The following is a 12,630-nucleotide window of genomic DNA, read 5'->3' as shown; positions in this document are numbered from 1 at the left end:
GGGCAACTGACTCTACTCTAGATGCAGCTCTGTTTCATGGATCACATAAACCAGACATGAACACATACTAGTGTCTGGCGAGATTTTAAAAAAAAATGGATGCTCAAAAACTGTTCAGAGACATCCACAGACATGACTCCATCTTAATGGCTAGTTAAAGATGGTTATGGAGGTTGAAAAAACGACATGGCAAGTCATTTACAGTTTCTTAAATCAGTACAGGCCTTGCCTTGTCACAACTGTAAATTTGATCTTGGTCATAGCCCTTTGCTTCAACAGTGAATGAATGAGTCTTGTTTCATGCCGCTTTTATCAATATTCCAGCAATATCATGGCGGGGGGACACCAGAAATGGGCTTTACACATTGTACCCATGTCAGGAATCAAACCTGGGTCTTCGGCGTGATGAGCAAACGTTTTAACCACTAGGCTACCCGACCACACTACCTGCACATCATTGTGCCTCTGCAATTTCGCAGGTGACAGCAAGGATTTTTGAAGAATATTTTTCATAAGTGTGTGCCAGCTGTCAGTGACCACTTACAATCCTGCAACTTGAAGGAAAGAGCCTTTCTCCAACTCAATAACTGCCCAGCCAATCCCCCAGCAAGCACCTTGAAAGTCATATGACGTACTAATAAAGGTACGAGGGGTGTTCATAAAAGATTTCCCCTTAACCACTAGGGTTATCATATTTGGTTGAAATTTCATATGTGTAATGGTTCATGTATCTATGGGTTAAGTCTGCATTTGCAGCACCGAACTATTAATCTTACCACTTTTACAGGTGTTATGATCGAGTAGGGTGTGACAATAGAGCCAGTAGAATACCGAGCAGTGATTAGGTTTATATATTTGAAATGTCGCACACCAAAAGAAACTTTCGATGAAATGAAAGCAACTTATGGGGAAGATGCCCCATCATATGACGTTGTTAAACACTGGCATTGCCAGTTCAAGTGTGGTCGGACATCTGTGGAAACAGCTGCCATTCCTGGTCGCCCCCATTCTGCCATTGATGAGGACACTATCCATCAAGTGGAGACTGCCATTTTGGCAGACCGACGTATAACTGTTCGCCAGTTAGCACAAGATGTCAAGATCAATGTAGGGTCTGTGGAAAAAATCATCCATGACAATTTGAACATGCATAAGGTGTCTGCACGATGGATTCCCAGGTTTCTCACACCTTTCCAAAAGCAGGAACGAGTCAATTGCTCAAAGGATCTTTTGGACATGTGCCAAAAAAAACACAGATGATGAAACACTGATTTCTGAAGTCAAGTCCTGGTTTGAGACGCAAAATGAGGGCTTTTACAAGCGAGGTCTCCATAGTTGCATAAAACGATTGGAGAAGTGTGTAACTCTTGGCGGTTCCTATGTGGAGAAAGACTAATACCTATGCCAAGTTTCATTCCACTCGGTCCATCGGAAGTGGGTCAGGGGAAATCTTTAATGAACACCCCTCATATCTTACTGCCATAGAATACAACCTCTTTGATCCAACTGCTTGATCAAGATGTCAAGGCGTACAAAGCACATTATTGGAGCTTTCTTGTTACTGTGTTAGTAGGAAGTGTACTGGACACCAAAGATGTCATCCTTCACTCAGACAGCCAGCAGCTGCAGGAAGTGGACACCAACTATCATCCACAACTGCTGGATGAAGGGACATGACAGATGCTGTTTGAAGGTTCCACGTGTCTACTAAAGAAAACAACTGCAACGGCAATGCTTTGGAACTCCTGCAACGACAACCTGCTATTTGCTGAGGCCCACACTGACAAAGAGTTGATCACTTGTGCTAACCCCAAGAAAGAGTCAATCGACAGTGAAGACAACAAAAGTGATGAGACATCTGTGAGGCTATTACTGCCACAGAATATTACTACTTGTAATATAAAAAAATCTCATCCAGTCAAATCTGTGTTTGTGTTATTTCTTTTCAAACAATGGAGCAGCACACATCATGTACATGCATCAAAGGTGCATAAAAGGCAAGCCGGCTGTGTCTGGGCCTTACATCAAGCTCATAACTTGGAAATGTCATCACATATCAACCAATCACGGCCTTGGTGTCACATTTAGTTTTATTACAAGATTCATCTGGCTTTGTAATGCACTCTTATCAATCATGAATATGAATGGATCGGTAGAAGCATGTTTCTTCTGAAAAACTAGAATATAAGAACAGTTTGTTTCCATACAACATTCAGTCACAAATTAATGTAATACTGAAGGACTCATTTTCACTTATTTTGTCTCATTTATGTGTGCATTTTGACCCACGATCTAGGCTACATACATTCATTAGCAAAACATCATCAGCAATGAGTATCTGTATAACACTCTTTCCTAGAATGCGAGATCGGGATCTTGGACACTGACAACAGTGGTACATCAAGGGTTCACTCTACCTGGCAAAAACCTGTTCTGGATGCCATCTTTGTATTAAAGGGTGAAAAAGATTTTCTGAAGAAATCCTTTTCGTACAGCTACCAGTGATAGAAAAGACTGGGAGAGACAACTTCCAAGATTACTTTAAAAGTATCGTGCTACTACTACATGTAACTGGTCAGCCTTGTTTCTGAACAGGGATATCAAAACAAAATTGCCTGTGCTACATTCCGTTAAACGTCATCCTTTGATGGCAAAGAAATTGAAATTTGCAGAGAAAACAGCAAAACAACATACTTGCATTGAAGGTGACATTGTGTATGTGGCTAACATTGTACGTGGCAAATTGCAGCCAACCTACAATTAAGCCTCTGTGGCTGAGTGGGTTAGATCGCTGACATTGTGTGCTGGCGATTAGGTGCCTCACTCTGAGAGTGTGAGTTCGAATCCTGGATGGGACTCAACCTCAAAAAGTACTGGCATTTGTACTTTACTAAGAAAGTGTAATCCAAAATACAACGATGTAAGACATGTACGTGGTGCTTCATAAGAAACAGATAGGTAATTGTAAGACTGGTGTTGTCTGTGTGAGAAATGCAAAATTGTTGGGACATGTTCTATGTGTCGATTCTAGGTATGAAGTTAATACTGACAGTTTGTGCAGCAAACAACAACAAACAATATAATATAATAACATAATTTATTTACATTGAAGACAACGGGGGAGCTACCTCAGTTGTTGGTGCAAGTGGATCGTAAACCCAAGCAATAGGATATAGAGAAAGAGTACCCAGGGGATCGTGGATCCTGGGTTGATAGCATGTTTGTGGATCGTCAACCCGAGTATTGTTGTGGATTAATCTGGGGTCTAGGATCCCAGTATCAGTAAAGATGTACCCTTGGAGGTCGTGAACCCCCGGTGTTAGGTTAGGGATAGGATCCCAATAACAGTAAAGATGTATGCTTGGAGGTCGCGAACCCCCGGTGTTAGGTTAGGGATAGGATTCCAGTATTAGTAAAGATGTACCCTTGAAGGTCGTGAAGTCCCGGGTGTTAGGTTAGGGATAGGATCTCAGTATTAGTAAAGATGTACCCTTGGAGGTCGTGAACTCTGGGTGTTAGGTTAGGGATAGGATCTCAGTATTAGTAAAGATGTACCCTTGGAGGCCGTGAACCCCCGGTATTAGGTTAGGGATAGGATTCCAGTATTATAAAAGATGTACCCTTGGAGGTCGTGAACCCCCGGGTGTTAGGTTAGGGATAGGATCCCAGTATTAGTAAAGATGTACCCTTGGAGGTCGTGAACCCCCGGTGATAGGTTAGGGATAGGATTCCAGTATTAGAAAAGATGTACCCTTGGAGGTCGTGAAACCCTGGGTGTTAGGTTAGGGATAGGATTCCAGTATTAGTAAAGATGTACCCTTGGAGGTCGTGAACCCCCGGTGTTAGGTTAGGGATAGGATCTCAGTATCAGTAAAGATGTATGCTTGGAGGTCATGAACCCTGGGTGTTAGGTTAGGGATAGGATTCCAGTATTATAAAAGATGTCCACTTGGAGGTCGTGAACCCCAGGTGTTAGGTTAGGGATAGGATCCTAGTCAGGGGTCCGGAAACCGTCATATGCGCCGGACATGTCCGATTGGGAATCTCAAATGTCCGGTTTAAAATATTGCTTACCGGACATTTAAATTTTTTCTGTCCGGACATTTTAAAAAGTATTGTCCGGACATTCTTAAATTTTGACCGGACATGATCAACAGTTAGGACTGAGCAATTTCTGTCTGCAGTTGTAACACAATGAAGATTATCTACACTGACAAGCTTTGTTTGTTTTGATTGCTGTAAATACATCGTACCTAGAACATGTAGAATGATAGTCCAATCGGTCAATCACTGTAATAGGCAATAAACTGAGTTGACACTGATTTATCGAGGATTTATTACTGAGAACATCTTGTTAATTTGAGTAAAATGTGTTTACAACTGTACATAAATACCTTGCATCATCGATGTACCTCATTATCCTCACAATGCTACGATACGTAACCTCAGACAAGAAGCGAAAGCGTGACGACAGCCAGTCGACCGATGCAGATCAGTCGAGCGGATCTGCCAAACCCTCAAAGTCTGAATGATCATTTTGTAAGTCGTGGCTAACGACTTTCACTTGGTTGACATACAATGAGGATTTGCAGATTTTATTGTTTTCAGTAGCTACTCGTATATTGAATCTTGATTGACCGCCATTTTGCTGTCTGTGACGATCGATATCAAATTTTTTATGGTCAATAATTACGTACAGATGAAAAAGTATTCAAATAACTATTGCTATCAACGATAGTTTAGGCTTTTGGATTATTTTATCTGTCTTGTTTTTAAATAATCTTTAGTTTTAAAAAACAAACTTTTCCCGTGAGGTCACGTGATAACCAAATATGGGATAATAATCTCGATCCAAATGTTACGACGCGTACACTTGAGCAGACTCATGAATATTAATTAGACCGTTCACAACGTTGACAGATCGTTATTATAACAGAAACAAACGTATGTTTTCCATGTATATCTAAAATGATATTATTTGTTATTAATTGTCCGGTGAATTTTAAACAATTTAAATTGAAACAATTCATAATTCATCATATTATGAATACGTAACAACTCGTAATTTGTGTGTAAAAAGTCGTACTAAAACACGCTGTTTGAAGGGGGCGTGGCATAAATGAAAATGTCCGATTGGGATTTTAAATTTTCCGGACCCCTGATCCTAGTATTAGTAAAGATGTCCCCTTGGAGGTCGTGAACCCCGGGTGTTAGGTTAGGGATAGGATCCTAGTATTAGTAAAGATGTCCCCTTGGAGGTCGTGAACCCTGGGTGTTAGGTTAGGGATAGGATCTCAGTATCAGTAAAGATGTCCCCTTGGAGGTCGTGAACCCTGGGCGTTAGGTTAGGGATAGGATTACAGTATTAGTAAAGATGTACCCTTGGAGGTCGTGAACCCCCGGGTGTTAGGTTAGGGATAGGATCTCAGTATTAGTAAAGATGTACCTTTGGAGGTCGTGAACCCCCGGTGTTAGGTTAGAGATAGGATCCCAGTATTAGTAAAGATGTACCCTTGGAGGTCGTGAACCCCCGGTGTTAGGTTAGAGATAGGATCTCAGTATTAGTAAAGATGTACCCTTGGAGGTCGTGAACCCCCAGTGTTAGGTGAGGGAGAGGTATATGGTATGAGTTGGGGGCTATAGACGCCCAAAGAGAGGTTGTGTAGCAACCGAGTGTCCCCAAGGAAAATATAGATGGAAAATATCTGAATTGCAAAATAATATGTAATGACTTATAACAAAGTTTTATAGCACCAGTCCTCTGTACACATGCGGTATAGTCTGTATCACAGCGAGCACTGGGTGGCAGTGGCAGGGGTATGGAACTTAAGCCGTGTGAGAAATGCAAAATGTTTGGGACATGTTCTATGTGTCATTCTATGTATGAAGTTGATACTGACACTGATTCAATTGAACTGATGCCTAAAAGAGATTTGCCTACACATGTGACAGTACCTGTGCCATATAACAGATCTACTGATTCTGGTGCTGTTAGATATAAAACTGAGGATTTGCCAGTAATTCTTCTCCTCCCCAGTCAAGCCCCTAATGAGGTGTGGAAGGTTCAGCCAAGGCCAGATCTTCCCACTCTCTCCACTCCAAACTAGGCCAGTTCTACCGATATCTTGGGCCAGTTCTTCTTCACTGTGGTCACACCTTCCCAAGGTACTCAAACGCATAGTGACAGAGTGAAAGAGTTTTTCGAGGTAATGCCTCTCCCCTTCAGGATTTCTCCAGAAAAAACAACATATATCATACATTTGTCATATTTGGGGAAACTTTATATTCATCTTCAAATATTTTTTATATTGTTCCACAATACTGAGGATTTCTATTTTCATAATTATGGAATATGAACATATTGATTCGCATTGATGACTGACAAATGCTAAGCTTCTATGCTGCAAGTGATATTCAGAATGTTTCTGTAAGCTTATTTTCTTCAGTATTGTAATGTTGGGAGATTAAATGGTTGATTTATATTTTAGTGTCATGATATGGCAATGCGTATTTTATTCTTAGCTGTATGCAAGGACGAATTATGTTTATTTTAACAGAAGTGAGGTCGAGAGCACATGTTATGATTTGAAGAATGCAATGCGGTGACGTGCGTGATTTGCGAAAATGATTGCGTTACACATTGAACTTATCAAGTGAAAGTGTATATGTTTGTGGCGATGTATTATGCTCTCAAGAATCCTAACAATGATTTTTACATGCACAACGATGACGGTTCTCAGTAATAAATCCATCAAAATTCATGAAGTGTGTTGTGTCTCATGGTTACACCATGAAGAGCATGGAACATCAACCAGATGAGTGGAAATAAGATAAAACCACAAAATCAAGAACCGTTACAAGTATAGTGCGCACCCAAATATAATGCTCATCCCCCTCAAGGGGATTCAGTATTTTCGAGCATTATGTGCAGAAAAATATTACACCCTACCCCTTCAGTGAATTCTGGTAAACTAACGGGTGATAAGAAACTTGGTCAGTACAAATTTGAAATCTGAGATAAAAAAATCACCAGATATATTGATTTACTATTTAATTGTATTTTCTGTTCTGCTAGGCATTGTTTTACATGCAGAGATTAAGATTACCGTGTGTATTTTCTCGTAAACTAAACTGGAACAGCAATCAGCTGTTCACACATTTTCTTGGAATCCACCGTGATTCAGTTAAAACTTAGCCAATCATATAAGTTTAAAGACTTTGGATGCAAAGATAAAAAAAAATTGTGACTGAAACAATTACTTTATCGGGAATAATATATTTTTATATCGGGTTATTTTAGTTGCAGCTTTTACTATAGTTTTTTTTCACATGGAAGAATTTGACTAGTCACCGTTGACATAGAATCGTCAAACTACAACAAATATGACTTTTAATGAGTCAAAGTATGGCATTTGTGACATATGTATCCATTCTCTGTCAACTAAAGTTCGTTTCAAGGCGTCAGTAGTGGTAATCTGACCATGGTTGCTGTAAACAATGGTGAGTTGTCTGATCTACCGATTACTTCACACATGATTTCGCCAAATTTTAATTTAAACAATATTAAAATTAATGAAATTGGTCACAAACTTAAGTCTAGATATACAATGAATACTTTTTATAACCAGACAGTGTTAGTGACAAAATTACATTGCATACTCCAGTATGGAGTTGTTGACATGGTATTTCCAGTGTTACGTGCTCATGGTTATGTCTTTTTGTTTGGGGAAAAAAACATCAAAACTCATTATGGCATGTATATGGCCATCTTCCCTAGGCAAGGGAGTTAACTGACTTTAATAGTACAGTTTCCACCCTTGCCGAACTGGGTTGGAATTCCTTGGCTCGACCGTAGCGCCACCAGTGGTTGTTACGAGTTAATTATGTCCCTTCTAAGTCTCTCATATGGACCAATCAGATTCCACCTCTCGTATCACTTGCATTTGTTTCAAACCAAATGGCAGCGCCCAGTCAAAACAATCTGATCGACAATCAAGATCTATATTGTGATACAACGGGTCTCACATAGCGAAGTGCATCAAATCACATGAGCACCTTGATTAAAAACATGAAAAGACTTGAAAAGAATCTGTTGACAACGAGTTGGCGGTGCACATGCTTTGCAAATCCTGCAATCGACAGAAATCTGCACGACATTTTACGAACCGGATTTCGATTTTGGTGCATGATTTTGATTGGGCTATGCATTAGTCCAGCCAAAATGTAACTCCATAATACCAGCCTAGTTTGGCAAGGGTGGAAACTGGCCTTTTATAGTCAGTTAACTCACTTGCCTCGGGAAGATGGTATATGGTCCCCTTCTACACAGCTGTGTTTTGGGGAAAAAAGAGTGCACTATACTCAAGAAAATAAGGTATTTGTTTCTCTGTACTATTTAATTGTCTAATTGACATAAAAATTAACAAGGGCAAAAGTGAGCGTGGCTCACTAATACCCCGGACCCGCCTAGTGTGTCAGTAGTTTCAGGTGGCTGTAGAACCAGTCCATCACGCTCAACTTGCCCTGTGTGAGATGCCTGATGGAAGTCACTCTGTTTCATTAGAAAACGGATAGGGTCAGGGTTTGAAAAATTCATAAAAAAATGGAACATTAATTAAAACAATTTTTTCCTTTTGACTGCACCCCTCCATATGACATAGATTATATGTATTAAGTTTGAGATTAATCAACTGAATAGTTTAAGAGAAATCGTGAGGACAAAGTGTTGTGACGAACGGATGGACGGACAGATGGAACCTTGGTATAACTATATATCCCCAACCTAAAAGGTCGGGATTATAAGTATAGGAGAAACCATTTCTCCTCGGGATTACCAGCGATTGTAAACCCTGACATGAGGTATGTCACCGAATGTCAGGGTTTACAATCGCTGGTAATCCCGAGGAGGAATGGTTTGTCCAACTTATAAACCGACTCATCGCATAGACAACGTTTTTAATTAAATAACTGTAATAAAAACTCTCAAATGTATAACCTGTATCGGAGATGAAATATTGCCAGCAGTTGTGAACCCGGTTCAATGAAACCGCTGACCTCAGCACGTTTCGCAATGGCACGAACTCTGCATGTGCGTCTCGTAGGATGTTCGTAGTTTTTGTTCTATCAAGGGTTTACAATGATTGTAAGCCCTCCTACGAGGTGTTACAATCATTGTAATACCTCCTACAAGGTGTTACCACAATTTCAAAAACTCCATATCGAGTTACACAAACAGCCAGTAGGTTTATAAAAATAATTGTGTGACTTAAGTTGATGTGGAGCTTATACATTTTTATATAATTGTAGCTAATTAATCTCTCACATATTTTTGCTAACTTGCTCTTTTTTCTCGCACCCAGGATCCAAGAGGACAAAAATCAAATTTTCATTGCCTAATGTATCTGAAATTCAGGGTGGAGAGTAACCTTCCCGACCATAGGTAAGTTTACAATTTGTGTGGGGTAGGGTGATCTATGATGTGGTTCAACAGTAACCTGTAGATTTACTGGGAATGATTGAGCCTGCTGGTTCAATATGATTACCAATGGAACTGAGTATGACTGAACACCCGCTTTTTAGCCAGGAGACGAGCTGGACATTTTGACACGAGGTAGGGCCTATCTCACAATCTGCATGGTGTGACCTGTCAATTTTTAAGATTTCATGGATTCCAAAGCCAGAGTGTGAATGGAATGAGACATTCGTGGCCCAGACATAGTGGGTCGTGTATGATTTTCTTAATTGTGCGTGTTCTGAAATGAATTTCATGAAGTTTGACTACAATGATGTACAGACATTGTTTTCGTGTTTTCTGAGTGATGGAATTTCAAATCCTCTTCTGCCAAATCTTTATGATGGTGGTTGACGGAGATAGCGACGAATGTCGATCACAAAAAGGTTTGTTAACAGGTTGTGATGAATAAGAATTTTTTTAAAAATCTTTATAATGTTATATTTTACTTTCATTGTCGGTTGTTTCAATGTGGAAATAGCTTAAATTGTTCTGATTCTGGTCACCATAGAACATTTCCCTAACAGTTTCATAAACATCTCATCTGTATCCAAAAGATATGCCTTCGTTAAATCTTTTAATGTCATCACCGAAGCAGTCAGGGTTGCGGCCTAGCCAACGCCAAAAACATCCAATATCAAACTACCATATTTCCTCTATTTGACGCAATGCTGTCTGTTAATTTCACGAGAGCCCTTGCCTCGGCATGTTTTTGAGACCTGGCTTGTATTAGAGACCCAGGGTGTATTAGAGGAAATATTTTACAGTTCAGTGCTCGATCGGCAGCCACTTTCTATGAATCGATATGTAGGCTATCTACGTATTCATATGCACGTTTTTTGTGAAAAAGCTTAATGTATTTGAAAGGGGTTTCCGTAGCAAAAAGGAAACCTCTTTTTAACAAATCAGAATCAAGCATTCATCAATGTCGTGGTAGAATTTATGATAGAGAGAGAATGTCCCATTCCTAATTATCTGGGTTTTTATCAGGAAGGGCAAAATATTGGTTCTGCCATTATCACTTAGGAATTTTTTGCAGGTAAACCTTATATGGCCTGTTCCTGATACCATCCTTGTATTTTCAGCTGCAGTAAATCATTGTCTTGCTAACTGAAATGTTTTTCGTTTGGTGTGCCTTTCTTAACCAGCTTACTGGCTGAGCTTGAAAAGAAGTACATTCTAAAATACATTCTGACATCAGAAAACTCATGGATGAAGTGGGTTTGATACCACTGTCATACCAGTCAGGAAATGTCATGGTTGAAGTAGGTTTGATATCAGTGTCATGCCAGTCAGGAAATGTCATGGTTGAAGTAGGTTTGATATCAGTGTCATGCCAGTCAGGAAATGTCATGGTTGAAGTAGGTTTGATATCAGTGTCATACCAGTCAGGAAATGTCATGGATGAAGTAGGTTTGATACTCCTGTCATACCAGTCATGAAATGTCATGGTTGAAGTAGGTTTGATACTCCTGTCATACCCGTCAGGAAAAGTCATGGATGAAGTAGGTTTGATACTCCTGTCATACCAGTCAGGAAATGTCATGGATGAAATAGGTTTGATATCAGTGTCATACCAGTCATGAAATGTCATGGTTGAAGTAGGTTTGATACTCCTGTCATACCAGTCAGGAAATTTCATGGATGAAATAGGTTTGATACCATTGTCATGCAAGTCAGGAAATGTCATGGTTGGAAAACAGTCATACCTACAAATGTACTTGTCTAATAGCGTTTCCCTCAGTGACTTAAGCAGACATTACATTAATGCAAACAGAGACAATACACATGTACATATCAGGCTAACCTTCTAGAACGCCTCAGTTTGTTGGTAGAAGAAGTCGGTAGATTATCCAATTGGAAAGATACGCGTCTCCCACCATTTGGAACCTGATCATCATTTTCTTCGCTCAGACTTTTGAAGACCTCTGTCTCAAGGTCCTGTGATTGTTGTTGGGCTGTAAACACAGTTTTACATTTTTTCAGCATTTACACAATGTAAAATATGTGACAAGCACATTTCATACATTAGAGGAGAATATACAATAATAATGATATTTGTTCGTGAGAGAACTCAAGACAAAAGCAGTAATTGCTTTTTTCATGCATACTTTAGCTGGAAGTATCAGCATTGGGGATGTGCTTAGTGTCTTTGTTTTCATGGATTTTTCACTGTGTTGGTTGCATACTGTTACATACATGAATTTTAACAATAACATGTAATAGATGACAAAAAGCACACAAATTGTAGGATGAAGCCAGATGTACAGTAAGGATACCATGTGGTACACGAGGCATGAAGCCAGATGTACAGTAAGGATACTATATGGTACACGAGGCATGAAGCCAAATGTACAGTAAGGATACCATTTGATACACGAGGCATGAAGCCAGATGTACAGTAAGGATACCATGTGGTACATGGGGCATGAAGCCAGATGTACAGTAAGGATACCATGTGGTACATAGCACATGAAGCTAGATGTACAGTAAGGATACCATATGGTACATGGGGCATGAAGCCAGATGTACAGTAAGGATACCATGTGGTACATGAGGCATGAAGCCAGTTATACAGTAAGGATACCATGTGGTACATAGCACATGAAGCCAGATGTACTGTAAGGATACCATGTGGTAAACGGGGCATGAAGCCAGATGTACAGTAAGGATACCATGTGGTACATGGGACATGAAGCCAGATGTACAGTAAGGATACCATGTGGTACATGGGGCATGAAGCCAGATGTACAGTAAGGATACCATGTGGTACATAGCACATGAAGCCAGATGTACAGTAAGGATACCATATGGTACATGGGGCATGAAGCCAGATGTACAGTAAGGATACCATGTGGTACATGGGGCATGAAGCCAGTTATACAGTAAGGATACCATGTGGTACATAGCACATGAAGCCAGATGTACTGTAAGGATACCATGTGGTAAACGGGGCATGAAGCCAGATGTACAGTAAGGATACCATTTGATACACGAGGCATGAAGCCAGATGTACAGTAAGGATACCATATGGTACATGGGGCATGAAGCCAGATGTACAGTAAGGATACCATGTGGTACATAGCACATTAAGCCAGATGTACAGTAAGGATACCATG

The 12,630-nt window shown here is 40.0% G+C and overlaps 1 protein-coding gene across 2 annotated transcripts in view; it reads right to left on the bottom strand.

The window, feature by feature from the left end:
• LOC139479012 (serine-rich adhesin for platelets-like) overlaps positions 1 to 12,630 on the bottom strand; it is a 134,725-nt gene that overhangs the window by 3,675 nt on the left and 118,420 nt on the right. For both annotated transcript variants that reach the window (XM_071261742.1, XM_071261743.1), the window contains exon 5: positions 11,319 to 11,469. In XM_071261742.1, the coding sequence (XP_071117843.1) occupies positions 11,319 to 11,469 (151 nt within the window). The remainder of the gene's footprint in view (positions 1 to 11,318; positions 11,470 to 12,630) is intronic.

This window comes from Haliotis cracherodii, unplaced genomic scaffold (assembly GCF_022045235.1).
Source record: "Haliotis cracherodii isolate W230 unplaced genomic scaffold, xgHalCrac1.p SCAF_4, whole genome shotgun sequence".
In the NCBI taxonomy this organism is placed as follows: Eukaryota; Metazoa; Mollusca; class Gastropoda; order Lepetellida; family Haliotidae; genus Haliotis; species Haliotis cracherodii.
This window is presented reverse-complemented; position numbering and strand designations above follow the sequence as displayed.